Source organism: Balaenoptera ricei, chromosome 4 (assembly GCF_028023285.1).
Source record: "Balaenoptera ricei isolate mBalRic1 chromosome 4, mBalRic1.hap2, whole genome shotgun sequence".
Lineage (NCBI taxonomy): Eukaryota > Metazoa > Chordata > Mammalia > Artiodactyla > Balaenopteridae > Balaenoptera > Balaenoptera ricei.
This window is the reverse complement of record NC_082642.1, coordinates 16,109,218-16,126,897: the sequence shown is the minus strand read 5'-3', so window position 1 is coordinate 16,126,897 and position 17,680 is coordinate 16,109,218. Positions and strand designations below refer to the sequence as shown.

General features: G+C 36.3%; 1 protein-coding gene across 3 annotated transcripts in view; it reads left to right on the top strand.

Moving 5' to 3' along the window:
- The window catches only part of RASA2 (RAS p21 protein activator 2), a 114,263-nt gene that overhangs the window by 13,792 nt on the left and 82,791 nt on the right, over positions 1-17,680 (top strand). For all 3 annotated transcript variants that reach the window (XM_059920192.1, XM_059920191.1, XM_059920193.1), the window contains exons 2-3: positions 9,833-9,950; positions 14,278-14,381. In XM_059920192.1, coding sequence (XP_059776175.1) covers positions 9,833-9,950; positions 14,278-14,381 — 222 coding nt within the window. The remainder of the gene's footprint in view (positions 1-9,832; positions 9,951-14,277; positions 14,382-17,680) is intronic.

Below are 17,680 nucleotides of genomic sequence, written 5' to 3'. Positions count from 1 at the left end.
CTCTTCCATTTTTCTTTTCCTCCCATCTCCCCTTTATTCCCTCAGTTTAGGCCTGGTAACTGTTAGTAATTTTCCTGAAGCATAGTTTTGATCACACAGAAACTTTTAGCGACCCTTGTTGCTTCCTGAATAAAGTTGAAACTCCTTAGCTTGGCATTCCAGGTTCTGTTTGATGCCATCTTTCCTTTACAGTCTCATCCTTTCTTATAACCTTTCATCTCTCTTTACGCTTTAGCCAATTTGTACTATTCACTGCCTCCTTGAAGGTACTCCTCCTGTTTCCACCTCCCGAACTTGTTCACGTTGTGCCTGCCTTACTCCTGGAATGTTATCCCTCCATTCCCAGTTTCTGTATTAAAAAAAAATTACTTGGAAGAAGTTACTGTGAAGATTAAGTGAAATAATATATATGAAGTCCCTAAAAAAATCTATGTGTAATGTATTATTTATTTGATAAATGAATATAGTGAACTATTATGATTTAGCTTTCCTCCCACTCCAAATAATCTTTATCTTCGGATCATCTTGTCCAGGACCCTGGCCCTTTGCAGTTTCTCTTGGCAGTTAATCACGCTGGCGGGTCTGTATTGGCTTTTATTTCTGTGCTTAAGGTATCCTTTGAAATAGATTGGAGATTCTACAAGATCTCTTAGGATAGTTTCAGAAAGGAATAGCTGTCTGTTCCTCTCAACACTGCTGTGTTCAGAAAGACATTAATAGGAATGGGAAGACTAGGCTTTGGAATTTGATTTCTGTCAGTTCACTGTACCAGCTGTGTAACTGTGAATTTTTTTTTTTTAGTTTATAAAAGAGAACAGTAATGCTTATGTCACAAGGTTGTTGTACCAACCAAATGAGGTATTTGAGAAAATATTTAGCACTGTCTCGGAGCATGCAACTGCTTGATAAATATTTATCTTCTTTTCTTACTTATCCCAGTAGTGTTCCCCTCTAGGACACACAGAAACATGCATACAAACCTATAGATATAAATGCATGCACACAGTCCCCCCAAAACATACACGTAAGCACATATATGCATACTCACATCCATGCCCAGAAGCATAACACTGGAATCTCTACCCAATACCCTGATATTTGGAATTCTAGTCCTAGGTAAAATTTATATGGTAGGCTCTGGACCTGTGACCTTTGCACAGAATCATTGATCTTGTACACAGAGAGTTGGCTGTCTTTCTATTTCTGTTAATCTAGGTTATTGGGTTTGATTCCCAATGGTGTTTATCTTCTTGGTTTAAATTGTTCACTTTTTGCCAATGACTAAAAGCTATTTTCTATAAAATATTTACTTGTCTCCCCTCTTTCTTCACGTATTTATGCAGAAGTTACCTTCTAGGTGGAGCCTTCCTTGGCTCCCCTCCCTCTGCCATTTCATGTGGTGCCCATTCCTGCTTAATACTAACATACCATTTAAATTTATTTATCTTATTTATTATCTGTCCATCTGTGTTAGTTCAATGAGGACACAGTTTTCTCTGTTTTTCTCATTAATGTATCCCTGGCATCTGAGTAGGCACTCAGTAAATGTTTGAATGTGTGCATTTCAGGACTGGTTTGTTTGTTTTCAATATATCTCTGTATTAACACTATAAAGATTCTTAAATTTAGTGCTTTTGGTAACTGTATACAGGAGACATTTTCTTTTTAAAGCTTTGGAGAAATTGACATGGATAAACTTACATCAAACTTATAAAAAGAAGTTTATATGCAATTTTATAATTCGTGATGTGATATTAGAACCTCTTTTTTTGCCCATGCTAAAGTTATAAACATACACATACTTATACTTATTCAGTAGATATTTCATTATCTTTTATAAGCTAAGCATGATGCTAAGCATTGGTCCTGTCCCTTAAGTTTATATTCAGCGAAGAGACATGTAGCAGTCTCCTTTGCTGGTTCCTTCTTAACTCTCCTAATGCAAAATGATGGAGAGATCTGAGGCTCAGTCTTCAAATCTCTTTTCTTTTCTCCACATTTACCTTCCTTGTGATCCTGTATAGTCTTAAGGTTTGACATATATTATGTACTTGCTAATGATTCTCAAATTTTACCTCTAGCCAGCACTTCTTTGCCCACTTGCATTTACACTTGGATATCTAATAGGCATCTCAGACTTAACATACTCAATACAAACTCTTGATCCCTCTTTCCCAACAAGAGACTCTTTCCTCTGGAAGTGGCATCTCTGTTCATCCAGCTGCTCTGGCTGAAACCCTTTAAGAAGTGATCCTTGACCCCTTTTCCTCTCACACCCACATGCAAACTATCAAAAATCCTGTTGGCTCTATCTTCAAAATATATGCCCAGCTGACCACTTCTTTCCATGCCAGGACTGCCCCCCTAGTCTCAGTTATCTCTAATCAAAATTATTACAGTAGCCTCCTATCTAGTTTCCTGCTTCCACCCTTTTCCTTCTGCAGTGATTCTTCAGAACAAAAGTTAGATCATGCCATTCTTCTGCCCATAATCCTTCAGTAGCTTCCCATCTCATTCAGAAAAGCCTAAGACTTTCCGTTGGCCTACAAGACCCTATTTAACCTGTTTCCTTTCCCAATCCTACCTCATCTCTTACTGTTTCCTCGCTCTTCCTATTTTGCTTACTGTTTTACAGCCATGCTGGCCTCCTTGCTATTCCTTCAGTGTGCCAAACTATCCTGTCTCAGGGCCTTTGCATATTTTATTGTTCCTGCTAGTCCGTCTCTTTCCCCAGGTATCTGCGTGACTCATTCCCTCATTGACCTCCTTCAAGTATCTCCTCAAATATCTTCACAGAAAGGCCTTCCTTGAGTCCCTGTATAAAATAACATTGCTCTCCTCCCTCTCTACCCTCTGGGCCTGGCACTCCCTAACTGTCTTACCTTACTTTATTTTCTTCCATGGCAATAAATATTATATACTTACTTGTTGAAGAGTTTATGATGCTTGTCCCCGCTGTCTCAACTGTATAAAAGTTCCATGTGGGCAGAGACCTAGTTTTGTTCATTGTTATATTCCCAGCATTTAGAAAGGTGTCTGGCATGCTGTAGGAACTTAATAAATATTTGTTGAATGAAATACAAGTGCAATACAATACGATCCTTAGAGTAGAAGTGCATATAAGATGCAGTAGGGAATAGAGGAAAGGGTGACATGCCTACCTAGGAGTTGAGGGAAGACTTAACAAAGATGGTCTTAAGCAGAGCTTTCGGGAGGAAAAAAATCAGTTGAGAGCATCCCATGCGATGAAGATAGTGTTGCAAATGTACAGGGGCATGAGAGAACACAGTGTTTTCAAGGAACTAAAAGTACAGTACTGCTGGAGCATAACTTTTGGGGGTAAAGGTTAAGTAGTAGATGGTGCCAGATTATGCAGGGTTTTTATGCCAGACGAAGGAATTTTAGGTTTATCCTGCAAGGTGGGCAGTGGTAGATATGGAGGAGCCATTGAAGATTTTTGAGCAAGGAGTGATATATATGTTTACATATTAAAAAAGTAACTGGCAACAGTGTGAAGGAAGGGGATCAAAGCTAAATACAGCATTTTGTTATATACTCTGTATATGAAGTTGCAAGATATGTATGATGCAGAGAAATAATTAATGTCACGTGAATGGGCAGGCTATTTCATTTTATGGTTGACAAAACCAGTGATGTGTAGTGTGAAGGTGTTCTTGGCCTACTTGCAGTACATCTGTGAGGGAGAAGAAATGCCCGGTGGAGGATTAGTTCATCTCTAAAAATCCATGCTTTAGGAGAGAAGATTTTTTTTTAAAAATTTGGTTAACAACTTATGTTGTAAGTCATGTAGAGTGAAAAGTTCTTAAAGAGTACCAGTTATGAATTCAACAAGAAATGGTGTTGTTACAGAGTATAAGATGTTGTGCTTGAAGGCCAGCCTCCTTTCTTCATAGAGGAACGGTTGTTTCGTCAATAATATGCCTCCTGCTCTTGATTCATTGTTGAAGGAAATAGCAACAGTTGTAAATGTAGTCAGAGCTATACTATTTGCTGTAGGGCCAATAATACCTCTGTCTTTGTGGAAGTATCTACCTTTGCATATTGAAGTACCCTGGCATGCACAGAATTTTTAAAATCAAGAATGAGCTAAAATCATTTTCTACTTTCATTCAAATGCAAGTAAAAACTATTTCCATTATTTCAGCTGTCTTGCTCAAGTGTCATATCTTAGCAGTATATTGAATGTCTTGAACACATTTTAATCTTTTTACTTCAGAGTCAAAATAGGATGTGTAAATTTAAGGATAAGATGGAGGTACTCAAAATGGTGCACATGGTTTGGATGTTGAGAATTTGGCACTCCCAAATTCATGGAAACATGATATTGTATTATTGAGCATGTTTTCAAAACCACATCCAAATGCTGCAGTAGGAAATGAAGAAATGTTTTCCAAAGGCAGATACAACCATGCAGAGAGTTAGGATCCATTTGTCTCCATTTCCCAAGTTGAAGCATTCACCTTTTGAGTGTGCTCTGCTATTCAACTCATTGTCTAATGGAACACTAAAAGTGGTTGTCAGTGAGATACTGCTTTATAATTTCTGAGTCCATGTTTGATCCAGATAGCCACATCTAGTTGAAAGACTCACCAAACTCGGATGACCAGTAATGTGAGATGGGACTTTCAAATTTGTTAGAAAAGGTAGAAAGGATAAGAAAAAAAGCTAGTCAGGATTAGGTTACAGAATCAGCTCTAGCTAGTGTAAGCAGAAAGAGATTTAATAAAAGATTTTTTTTTAAATAAAAGATTTTAAGTGGCTTACAGAATTGTTAGAAAGACCGAAGAAATAGACTCTAGTCCAACTTTCAAGAATGACATTCAAAAGCCACATTGCATCTGGGCCACGAAGGGATTTACTACCTCTTTTTGGATCAGAAAGGTGCCTGCAAAATTAGGAAGTTGTAACTTTTAGCTGCTAGTCTTAGAACCTTGCCACCTCTACCATGATCAGGAATCTTCCACTATTAGGAAACAGCCAACAACAAGCAACCATCTTCATTGGTAAACTGTTGTCACTGCTGCTCGCTCTAGAAGTAGGTTTTATTATTATTATTATTGTTATTATTATTTTTTGGCCACACCGTGCGGCCTGTGGGATCTTAGTTCCCCGACCAGGGATCGAACCTGTGCCCCCTGCAGTGGAAGTGTGGAGTCATAACCACTGGACCGCCAGGGAATTCCCCTGCTGCTGCTGGCCCTAGAGCTAAGCCACACTGGCCACAACCTGTGTGACAGAATGGATGCCTTGTACCCTTCTTGATATCTATGAAACCTGTGACTGGATACAAGGACTGCAGCCAGTGCTACTGCAGGAAACTTGGACATCTCCATGACAGTACTTGCTAGTAGAAGCAACATAAATGCAACCTCCCTTCTTTTTTGTCCTCCAAATTTCCAGCGAGTGCATCTAATTAACGGAATTTAAATCACATCCACAACCCTAACTACAAAATAGGCTGGGAAATGTAGTTTTTAGCTTTCTAGTCTCTGCAGTACAGGCAATCATACGCCAAAGGACATTGTAACAGATGATGAACACTGACCCACCATATCTGCCACAGATATAGACCCTGATTCTCTTGAAGGCTAGCCATCATCAAATGCGCTATAGATAAATTGAGAATGATGGCACATAATACCATCAAATAATGTTGAGAAGCTTACAAGTATTTGTATTTTAGTATATTTTTAAAATTGTTTTATAATGACATATTAAAAAAAATGCCTGAAATTGGTTCTCCACCTGTATGATGAATTTAGTGGTCTGTGGAGGCCCAAAGTTACCTGACATTTAAAGTGTGGGTAGTGGATGAAAAGCCTGAAAGAGGGAGTTCAAAAAAAAAAATAGAATGGGTTACCTAAGCTGAGGAAATGTCAGTGTTATCAAACACTGAAGCGTGATTAAATAAGGTGGGACCAGAAGAACAGTCACTTGATTTGGCAGCACTTAATATTATTAGTGTTCTTGAAAGTTCTAGTAAAGAAATAGGATCAGAAGCCAAATTGTAGGTTTAGGCTGTGAGTAGGAGGGGAAGGATTGAAGCAGAGATTATAGAATAAGTTTTCCGGAAGCTTGCCTTTTAAGGAGCAGTAGTTTATTGTTTGTTTGGTTTTTGTCCAATGCACTTGCTTATTTATATACAATAATTAACTAGAACTAGTGAGGCCCTATGAAAATATCACACACAGGACAGGTATAATCTTCTAAAATTCCTCACTTCTTTGTGTAGCTTAATATAAAGTGTGTACTATTAAATTAATCTTTCTGCTTAGAGATATATTGAGTACAACATTATTTTTGTTAATTCTCTAACCATTAGTTACTTCACTTTTGATTTTTTAAAATAAAGTGACAGTTAATTATTTTGATGTATGTTTTTTATAAAGTGCCAGTTAATTACCACTGTATTTTGGAGTTACAGTTTAAAGTCTTGATAGCTGACTTAATCAACATATATTAGCATGATTGATTGGTGCTCTGGCATTGATTAGATGAATTTACTTTTCAGTGTAGTTTATTTTGAACATTAGTGACAGATATTCAAAGATTATGACAACTGCTTTTCTAGGAAGTGATGTTGAGTGCATTTTATATATTACGTAGAACTTGAATTTTAATTATTCTGAGTAAATGTCTGATAATGTCAAGTTCATTGGATTCTGCAGACAAAATAATCCCCACTGTCTCCCTCTTAGAAAGGTGGGCGGTGGAATATGTGTACATTTATATAGCGTAGTTTTCTTAAATCGCACTGGTGTGAATGAAACAGCAACATTGTTCAAGGGCAGTGATTTAGTATTTAAGATGCCCTCATTAGATATGGAGCATGTTTATTATGATTTAATTCCAAATTTGTTTATATTCCAGGCCCTATATGGTGACCTAGGTGGATTTTTAGTTAAAAAAAAAAAAAACAACCCAGACCCTCTGGATTACACAGAGGGCAGATGGCAAAGAAGGAGAGACTTAAAGGAGAAGGTTGAAAGTAATGAAAACAAAATTGCTGGGCAGTGTCCTGGAGTGAGAGGGCGGGAATGGGGTAGAGAGAGCACAGGTAGGTGGATGAGCTATAGATAATAGGGAGGGACATGTAGTCTTTTGAGGAAGAGAAGATGGATGGATACAAATTCAAATATATATTATTTTTCCTGTTAGGAAACTAGTGAATTTGTAAAGGCCAACCCATATTAGGCAAGTTGGGGGTCATTTAAAAGATTAGATTCCTTTATTTTGACTTGAGATGCTTATTCTATGACGTGGTAACTTGATTTCTTTCCCCTAATCGCTCAATGACAAACTTAATAACAGTGAGTATCTTACTGGTGCCTTTCCATTGATTTTTCTAATTTTATTTTATTCTACTTTTAGTTTTCGAGAATTCTGTTTTATTCGGTGGACTTACTCAGGACTTAAGCCTGAGAGACAGCCTCTCAGATAGCTCTGAGGGACTGTTCCCTGATTTTTCTAATTTTAATTTAAAAAAATCATTTGTTTATTGAGTTTTTCATAGGTGCTTCTTAAGTTTCTGCTAGACTTCTTTAAAAGATATTAGTTTAAATGGCCTTTAGTTTTATTTATTATTTTAAAAATATTTATTTATTTATTTATTTGGCTGTGCCGAGTCTTAGTCACGGCATGTGGGTTCTCTAGTTGCAGCATGCGGGATCTTTAGTTGTGGCATGTGGGATCTAACCCGCGCCCCCTGCATTGGGAGCACGGAGTCTTAACCACTGGGCCACCAGGGAAGTCCCTGGCCTTTAGTTTTAAAGTTGGTAAGCAGAAAGAGACTTGAGTTTATCTAGCCCAGACTTTCGTTAGGAAAACTGTTCTTCAGAGATTTGTCTGAAGTCATTTGTCCACTTAATAGCAGAGGTAATACAGGAACATTGGTTTCATGATTCTCAGGGAAATGCTCTTTCCCTTATGCCAACTACATTGCTTTCCTAATTTAGTACACTGGTGTCTGATTTCAGCACCCACAGTTTTGTGTGTCCTTTTAGCCAATGAGCATCTCACAAGAACTTCGAAACTAGACTTACTTGATTCTTTAATATTCATTCAGCAAATATTTCTCAGTATTTAACAGTCACTATTTTAGATCTTGGGGCTCAGTAAGTTCTCAGGCATTGAATGAGGGAACCAAGAACTCTCAAAGAATGAGGGAACCAGAAATAAACACTTAGGTAAAAATTAAGAGTTCCAGATAGTTGTAAAGGCTCTGAAGAAAACAGAGACATAGAATATGGTAGCAGGATTATTTACTTTAGATAGAATAGTCAGGAAAGGTTTCTGAGGAAGTGACATTTGAGCTGAGACTTGAATGGTAGGAAGAGGCAGCCATATGAAGATGTAGGGTTAGAGCATTTCAGGCAGAGGCCCTAAGCTCGAACAAGCTTGACATGGTTGATGAATGGAAAGAAGGTGAACACTGGGGAGAGTGGGAGGAGAAGAGGTCAGAGAGGAGAGGACAGTTCAGTAGGGCTGTGTAGACCATGAAAATGGGCATTTAGAAATGGAATTGTATTCTAAGTGAAATGGAATGGCATTGGAGTAGGGGGGTAATTGACTTGAATAGTATGTTTAAAAGATCATACTCCTTGATGGAGAGTGGATTGTAGGGTGATACTAATGAAGGCAAGGAGAAGTGGTTGCATTTGGGATTTATTTTGGAGTTCTGCTGGATTTACTGATGGACTGGACATGGGGGTGGGAGGTTTGGGGAGCATGGTGAGAAAAAGAGAGGAAGATGGTAGTAGAGTGGGGGAGGAGTGGGTTTTAGGGGAGGAAATCAGATGGTTTGTCTGGGACTTGTTAAATTTGAGAAGCCTACTGGATATCCAGGGAGGCAGTTGAGTATTCATATCTAATGTTGAGGAGGAGAAATCAGGCCTGGAAACGCATATCTGGGAGGCATCAGCATGAACACCATATACTGAAGGAATTTGCATAGGGAAAGAAGAGAAGGTGGTCCAGAACTGAGCCCTGAAGCATTGCAGCATTTAGAGATGAGGAGGGAAAGAAGTCAGCAGAGGTCCATGATGTAGGAGGAATGCCAAAACTACTGTGTTGTGGAAGCCAAGAAAAGAGTGAGTTTTAAGGAGGGATGTTAGCATTCACTTATATTAAATAAATATTGCTGTCAGATCAGGTATGATGAGGACAGAGAAATGCCATTGGGTTTGGCAATATGGAAGGCATTGGTGACCCTAGATAGAGCAGTTTCACTGTTGTCATGGGGTTAAAAGCTGATTGGAGAGGGTCAAAGAATGAATGGAAGGTGAGGAATTAGAGACAGTGTCTAGAGATGATTGTTTTTGAGGAGTTTTGCTGTGAAAGGGAGTCTAGAAATGGAATGATATCATGAGGGAGGAGACGGAGTCAAGGGAGTTTTTTTTTTTTTTCTTTTTGTGCTTTTTTTAAAATTGGGAAATATCAAAGTTTGTTTATGAGCTGACAGGAATGATCCAGTAGAGAGGAAAATTAATGATACAGGAAAGGGGGATTAATTGTGGAGACATGTCTTTAGGGTCGTACTGGTGGGATGGGATGAGGACATAAATGGGGACATTGCTCTTTTCTAGGATCAGGGATGCGGTGGTATAACATGACCTCACATGCCCCTTTACACACAGCTCCTCCCTTCGTCTCACCAGATTCCTTTAGACCAAGTTGATTATCTTTCTTAATCACTAATTTTTTCTTCTGTGCTATATCTTTTATGTTCTTTTGGATTTAATGTGTCCCATATAAGGCTTAGCATGAGGCAGCTGGTGATATTTAACACCAGTTTTAATTTTTGTGCCAACAGGTGAAGCGAAAAATTTATTGCCATATCTTGGACCCAACAAAATGAGAGATTGTTTCTGCACCATAAATTTGGACCAGGAAGAAGTTTATCGTACCCAAGTTGTTGAAAAATCTTTAAGGTTTGTAAAAAAATTGGTAAATTATCATTCATATGATATATATATATTGAATAAAAAGTTTTTCACATTTTCCTGACTGTAATCATCAAGAAGACTTTCTTCATCTGAAACTTTTATTTTCCTTTTAGATTCTGAGCTCATTTTTAGAGTTACAGAATCTCGGAGTTTGAAGGAACCGTAATGTTCATTGAGCTGGACTAAATGCCTTATGCTTAGTTCCTCCCGACAATTATTTTTGACAAGTAGTCATATGGCATTTGCTTAATAATGTTCCAGTGACAAAGGAGTTCACTGCCTCCTAAAAGCAGCCTGTTAGGTCTTAGAACTATTCTGACTCTTGAAAAGCTCTTACATTTAATTTATTAATGTCTGTCAAAAGGAGAACCTACCATATGCCAAGAACTTGCTGGGTGCTATTTATTCATACATCCACAAGAACAAGATAGCCACAGTGCTTGCTTTCATGTGGCTTTTCATTGCCTCAAAATGTATCTTCCTCTTAATTGTTCCTAATTCTGTCCCTTGGATTTCTGGAGAACAAGTTTAATCCATCATTCACGTGACACTCTTTCAAGTTTTTGAAAACAACTACCATATACCTCAGTTTTTTCTCTAGGCTAAATTTTGCCCACTCATTTGAACTTTTCTCAAAGTACATCATTATTTTATTTCTCTTGAGAATAAATTACCCCTTAACATTTATAGAAGTCACTTAACTAAGTAGGGCATTGTAAGGCAATGAACTCTTAGGTAGATTTGTCATTTTTTGGAAGTCTAATAGCACTGCGAGAGTATCATAGTAAATTATAATTCATAAAATTGAAATGTGCCACCTCTTCCCTGTAATAGTGTTTGTGGATATAATTCTAGTGCAGAGCTGTACTGGAAGGATGCAGTCTTGTTCAGAGACAAGAGTTAAAATAAGGGAATGAAGAGTTGTTGGAATGAACGTATGGTGGATGAAATATTTAGTAACCCAAGGAGATTTGAAGTAATATACTTCACATCTTTAATCGTAAATCACCTATCCCTGTTGTATTAGAATTTGTAATTATTTATATAAATGATGAAACTGAGTCACCAAAGGCCTGAATAATTTGTGCATGTAATAAAGGAAGTTAGAAACAAAACTGGGATAGGGACCTGAAACTATTTAAATCTCAATTTGTTATTTAATGTATGTTGATTCCATATCACACAAAAATCAGTTATATACAAAACTAGTAATTTTCAATAAATTGAATATTTGTGGTAGCTTCTAGTATGAAATATAGCTTTGTAAATGAGTAACTAAAATAAGCTTACTTTTTTTCCAAAACTCTTGCCTGCCTTTCCAGATATTTGTGTGGGGGAAATGATAAAACCCAGTATTTTTATCCATCTTAAATTATTATGCTAGATGCATAGCAACTTGGAAGATATTTTAAGGCTAGCAATGGTTACCTTAGGTCATTTCAATATAATTAGACTACATGTTTCTTGGATTCTAGGTGCCTCCTAGCATTCTTCCTTGTGGAATAGGGTGAAAGAATTTGTAGTATAAACCCTTGCTCACCTTGCTTTCATTTCAGTGTTTTCTACCCTTGTGAATGTTGTGATAAGCTGTTAAGTCAAAAGTCAGTAGATATCATTTAGATCTTTTATGGGTTCTGAATATTATAGTTTTTATAGGTAGTCTGGATATAGAATTTTTCATGGCAGGTAAGTAGGAGTCACATATGGAATCCATAGCTCCTAAATCTCTACCTCAAATCCTTTTAAGAAGTAGGTGGTCTATAAACAACTTGAGTAGCAATACTTCTTGTACCTAGTGCTTCTCTTCCCCACACCAGGAATTTCCTTAGGAGTGATATGCAGGATTATAGGTCAGTGATAACAGTAGAGTATTGCTTTATAAAAAAACTATATGTCTAGTTATTGCTTCTAACCAACGTTGTTGAAAACATTTTTTCAAATGGATTGATTAATTAATTTATTTATAAAATAAAGATGTGGGCGCCCAGATGTGGGGATTAGATTGTTGAGATTGTGATGATACAGTGATACAGATGACTTAGTGAATAATTCTCATCTTGTTCTTATTTGGCTTTAGAATGTGTTTTAAAAATAATATTTGAGTGTGGATGTGTAATATATAAAGGAAATTCTCAATTGTATATAAAATGATGCAAAGGAGAAAAACACCTAAACCTGTCTTTGCCTAATAGTTGTTTTTCTGTTGATTTCTATATTGAGACTAATTGGAAAGACTATTTTGACAGACCACCTTTTAAGTTTATTTTGGTTACATTTGAAGTGAAAAATATATTGACAAAAGTTGACCAGGTATTATAACAACTAAAAAGCTAAGTCAACTGTTTTCTGGACAGGGTCAGAAATGACTTCTTTAAGAGTCATTTACTTTGCATTTTAGCTTCTCTTTAAGTTGTGAAAACTTGAAGAGATTGCATTTTATGGTGACATTTTTAAAGTACCTTTTGTTCTTTAAACATTCTCAGGAAAGAGGTACGCTTGACAAAAGATGTTAACTAGAATTTCAGAGATTCATTTCTTCATAGGAGAATTTAAATATCAAAAGAGCATTCTTAAAATGAACTTAGAAATATAAGCTGTTTCGTAGGAGAAACTCTTAGCAACTTGGGGGTAGACAAAGATTTCTTTACTTAGGATGCCAAAAGCACCAATCATAAAAGAGGGAAACTGATCAACCGGATTTTATCAAAATCAGAGCCTTCTGCTCTTCGGCACTGTCAAGAAAATGAAATGGCAAGCCACACCTAGGAGGAAATACTCTGACAAAGGGCTTGCATCCAGAATATATTAAAACAAACAAACAAACAAACCAAAAACCCAATAAGAAGACAGACAAACCTTTTAAAATATGTGGAGGAAGCTCAAACAAATAGTTCCTAAAATAAGATACACAAATGGGCAACAAGCACAGGAAAAGATATTCAACATCGTTAGTCATCAGGGAAATACAGTTTAAAACCATTTCTGTCACTACGCATTCTTGAACATAATGTGTCACGATAGAAATCAGATCACTGGTTCCCGTGACAGTATGGAGTGAGTCATTGCACAAGGGAACTTTGTTCTTTATCTTGATTGGGGTAGAGATTACACAGGTATATACATTTATCATGTCACATTCACTAGAATAGCTAATTTATTTTTCGAAACAACTTTTTATTGAAGTATAGTTGATTTATAATGTTGTAGAGTAGCTAATTTTAAAAAGACTTTCAGTAGCAAAAGTTAACAATGATGTGGAGCAGCTGGAGCTCTCATACATTGCTGGTAGGAGTGCAGAATAGTACAGCCACGTTGGAAACAGTTTGACAGTTTCTCATAAATTAAAAGTTCGCCTACCTTTTAACTCAGCAATTCTATTTTTAGTTACCTGTCCAAAAGAACTGAACACATAAAAGAGCTTTGTATAAAAGTGTTCATAGCTGCCTTATTTTTAATAGCCCAAACTGGAAACGACTCAAATGACATCACTAGGAGAATGGATTGTAGAATATTCATAAATGGAATATTACCCAGCACTTAAAACAAATGAACTAGTGATATACACAGCAAGATGGAACAAATATCATAGACGTTAAGCTGAGTGAAAGAAGCTGGACACAAGTGTACATACTATTTGATTCCATTTATATGAAATCCTACACCAGATCTTTAGTGCTAGAAATCAGATCACTGGTTGCCTGTGACAGGTATGATGGGGTAACTGCAGAGAAGCAAGAGGGAACTTTGTGGGGAGTTGCAGTGTTACTATATCTTGATTGGGATGGACGCTATACAGGTTTATAAATTAATCAAAAGTCATTAACTTCTGTACTTTAAATTAGATTTTATTTTATGTGGTTTATACCTCAATAAAGTTGATTAAAAATAACGTATTTTAATTTTTTAAAGTATGTTTTAAAATAACATTTTACATAGCATTATTCATTTTAGGTGTTATGTATTATTGTGGTTTACATATTTTTGAGATGATGATGGTGTGAATGACACTGTCCTCAGCTCTCATTTGTGTCCACTTTAGGTGAGCATGACCCCAGGCAGTTACTGGATATTCTGTCCACAGGACTCCAGAAAATCTGTTTGTTCAGAGCCCAGCCTGGCAATCGAGGTCCTTTCAGAGTTCAGCTTGGTTTATACAGGGTTTAGTTGAAACTTAGCATAGAGAATTATTTTGGAACTCTTGAAGCTTTTCTTTATGGTGTTTAATCTGTAATTTTAATTTATTTCATTGAAAATATTATAGGAGGACACTGTTGAATTTAAATTTAATGAACTTTCCCCCTTTTCTCTCTAGCCCGTTTTTCAGTGAAGAATTTTACTTTGAGATTCCAAGAACTTTCCAGTATTTGTCTTTCTATGTTTATGATAAGAATGTTTTACAAAGAGACCTTCGTATAGGTATGTACTATTCAGAATTGTCTTTTAATCACAACATTGGTGTTTATATTCATTCTTTCTCTAAGTATAAAGTGTTGAAAACAACAGAATAATATATTCTCAACTTTCTAATCCTTTCCTGTAGACTTCATGTTCATTTGTGGATCTGATTTTTAATTTGAATGCTCAGCTTGGGTGACACTTCCTCAGGGAAGTGACATAACCGATCTCCCCCTACTCATGGTGCCATATGTTTCCATAGTACCTGGTGGGTCCCTTTTTATAGTATTCATTATAGTTGTTCATCCGTTTGTTTGTTTTTCAGGTGTATCAGAGTCTATTTGTCTACTTCTTTTATGTTATTAGTAAAGCTTGATCCTGGGTAGAACTCTGATTTATATGAATCTGATTTGACAAATCAGTTTGTTGTTTAATGTCTAGGTGCTCTAGTTGAATATATATGATATTTATAAAGGCAGAGACTGTCACTGCCGGAGTGCGTTATATTTAGTAAATGCTCTGTAAATATTGTTGAATGGTTCAAAGAATGTTTTTTACAAAGATCACAGTATTTGATCCCCAACAAAGAACATCTGTTTTTGAAGTTTTTCTAATAGAAGTCATAATTCGGTTTAATCTAGTCATATTCTTCTCTCTGGCTATATTGGTGACTGGTAACTGTTTCTTAAGTAATTGTCTGAGGTATGATCTGTAGGCATCGACTAGGACAAAACTAACTGGCCACATACTGTCACGTCCATGGTCTTTGCACCACTATCTTTGAATGACAGGTAGAGGTCTGTAATTTACATGCATTACTCTCCCTTTTTAGTGTCCTGAATGTCATCATCTCCACCTCTCCTTTCCCATTTGAAACATGCTCATCTCCTACAGTTTAATGATTACGCTTTATTTGGCTTTGACCTCTTAACTACCGTCTAATTTGTTTCTGCTTTTGCTATTGAATTTCTTAACAAATGGTCTATATCCTTCTGCTTACTACTTATTTCTTTTTAAATCGCTATAATCTGACTTCATTTTTCTGACAAACTTGTTTTTGAAGTTTGCCAAAAATCATTTTAGAGCAGATAAAATAACCTTTTAAAAACAATAATACTTTCTCTTAATTGTAAAATTATTACATGTTCTAAGGGATTGGTAATGACTCTGCGTAAGAACAGCTAGAGTTAATAATTTGTGTATTTCTTCCCATTCTTTATTTCACACATTTATATTATTACATTGTACTGTTTATTCAAGTTTTTTTCCTTTTTCATTTAATATCATCTAATGATCCTTTTCCCATGTCATTAAATATTTTTCACAAGTAATTTTTAAAATATCCTTTCTATAGGAATGTATTATTTTAACCACTCTTTTCATGGTAGAGATTTATGTTTCCAGATGTTTGTTACTCTAAATGGTGTTGCTATGAACATCCTTCTGCATACATTTTTGCATGTCTTTTTTCTAGGATAAATTCCTAGAGGTGAAAATACTGAGCCAAAGCGTTTGAATATTTTTAAGTTTTTTTTTATGTATATTTTTCCATTGGCTCCCAGAAATATTGCACTAATTTACATTCCCCCAAACATGACATGGGCGTAATCATTTCACCATACCCTGGTCATTCTTGGATATTATCATTGAAAAATTATTTTTCTAATTTGATAGGTGAAAGAAATATTTCATTTTAACTTGTATTTTCTGATTATTAGTGAACTTGAGGAATTTTTCATATGTTTATTGGTCTTTTACATTTTTCTTCTATGAATTAGTTGTTAATTCTTTTGCTTATTTTTCTTTTGGATGGAATTTTATCTTTTATTTATTCTTATGCATCCATATTTGATAAATATGTTAACTTCTGTCAGCTATATACATAACAAATACTTTGTCACAAAAGGCATTTTCATAGTTTTCAATCCTCATCTGCCTCTGTGTCACATTAGACTCTTTGGATTGCTTATTCAACTTGTTGAAAGCCAAGGAAAAGGCAGTTTAATGACATTGTATTTTCCTAGTTGTCTTCCTTCTGACTTCTTATATGTAGACTTTTCTCTGTGTAGCAAACCCTTAATTATGGATCACCCCTGAGGCTCCACCCTTAATTCAATTAAACAAACATTTACAAACACTTGTCTATGTGGCATACAAAAGATGGGGATACTAAGGTGAATAAGATTCAAGTTGCTCCCAGGTTTTCAGGCTGATTTATACTCTAATACTAATATATTTAATAGGGTCTGTGCTGGAGGTAGGTAGGAACAAAGTACTTGGGAGCACAGAGGAAAGAAGAGTTAATTTTGTTTGGTGGAGGATTAACAGAGACTGCCTAGGTAGGAAAAGGAAGAAGTTTCAAGATAATAGGGATTAGCAGAAGCAGAGAAGAAAAAGTGAATCATGTTTGTGGTGTATCTGCTGGAAAATGTAAATTACTTAGGCCAAGGCTGGTAGAAGATGAATCTGGGAATATGAATTGGACCAAGTTGTGGTGGACCCTCAAAGCTGTGTTAAGGAATTTGGACTTTATCCTGTTGACAGTAGTGTTGATCCTTTTAAGAATGAGGAACCTTTTAAAAATCATATATAACTGCATATACGAATATAGTTTTGTAGTTTAACAACTTCCTGTGGTGTAAACAATAACTTTCAAACTACAAACTCAGAGTCTATAGGTTACGTATTTAAAGTGTGTATACATATATATACATATATATAACTATATATACACGTATTTTTAAAGTATATAAACATCTACTTTAAGTATGCCATCTGTAGCAGCGGTCTCCAACCTTTTTGGCACCAGGGACCAGTTTCATGGAAGACAGTTTTTCCATGGACTGGGGGAGGGGTACGGTTTTGGATGATTCAAGTGCATTACATTTATTGTGCACTTTATTTCTATTATTATTATGTTGTAATATATAATGAAATAATTATACAACTCACCATAATGCAGAATCAGTGGGAGCCCTGAGCTTGTTTTCACTTGCCACTCATCGACAGGGTTTTGATATGAGTCTGCAGGCAGTTGATTTATTATGGTCTCTGTGCAGTCAAACCTCTCTCTAATGATAATCTGTATTTGCAGCCGCTCCCCAGCACTAGCATCACTGCGTCAGCTCCACCTCAGATCATCAGGCATTAGATTCTCATAAGGCGCGTGCAACCTACATCCGTCGCATGTGCAGTTCACAGTACGGTTCGCGCTCCTATGAGAATCTAATGCCACTTATCTGACAGGAGGTGGAGCTCAGGCAGTAATGTGAGCGATGGGGAGCGGCTGTAAATACAGATGAAGCTTTGCTCGCTTGCCC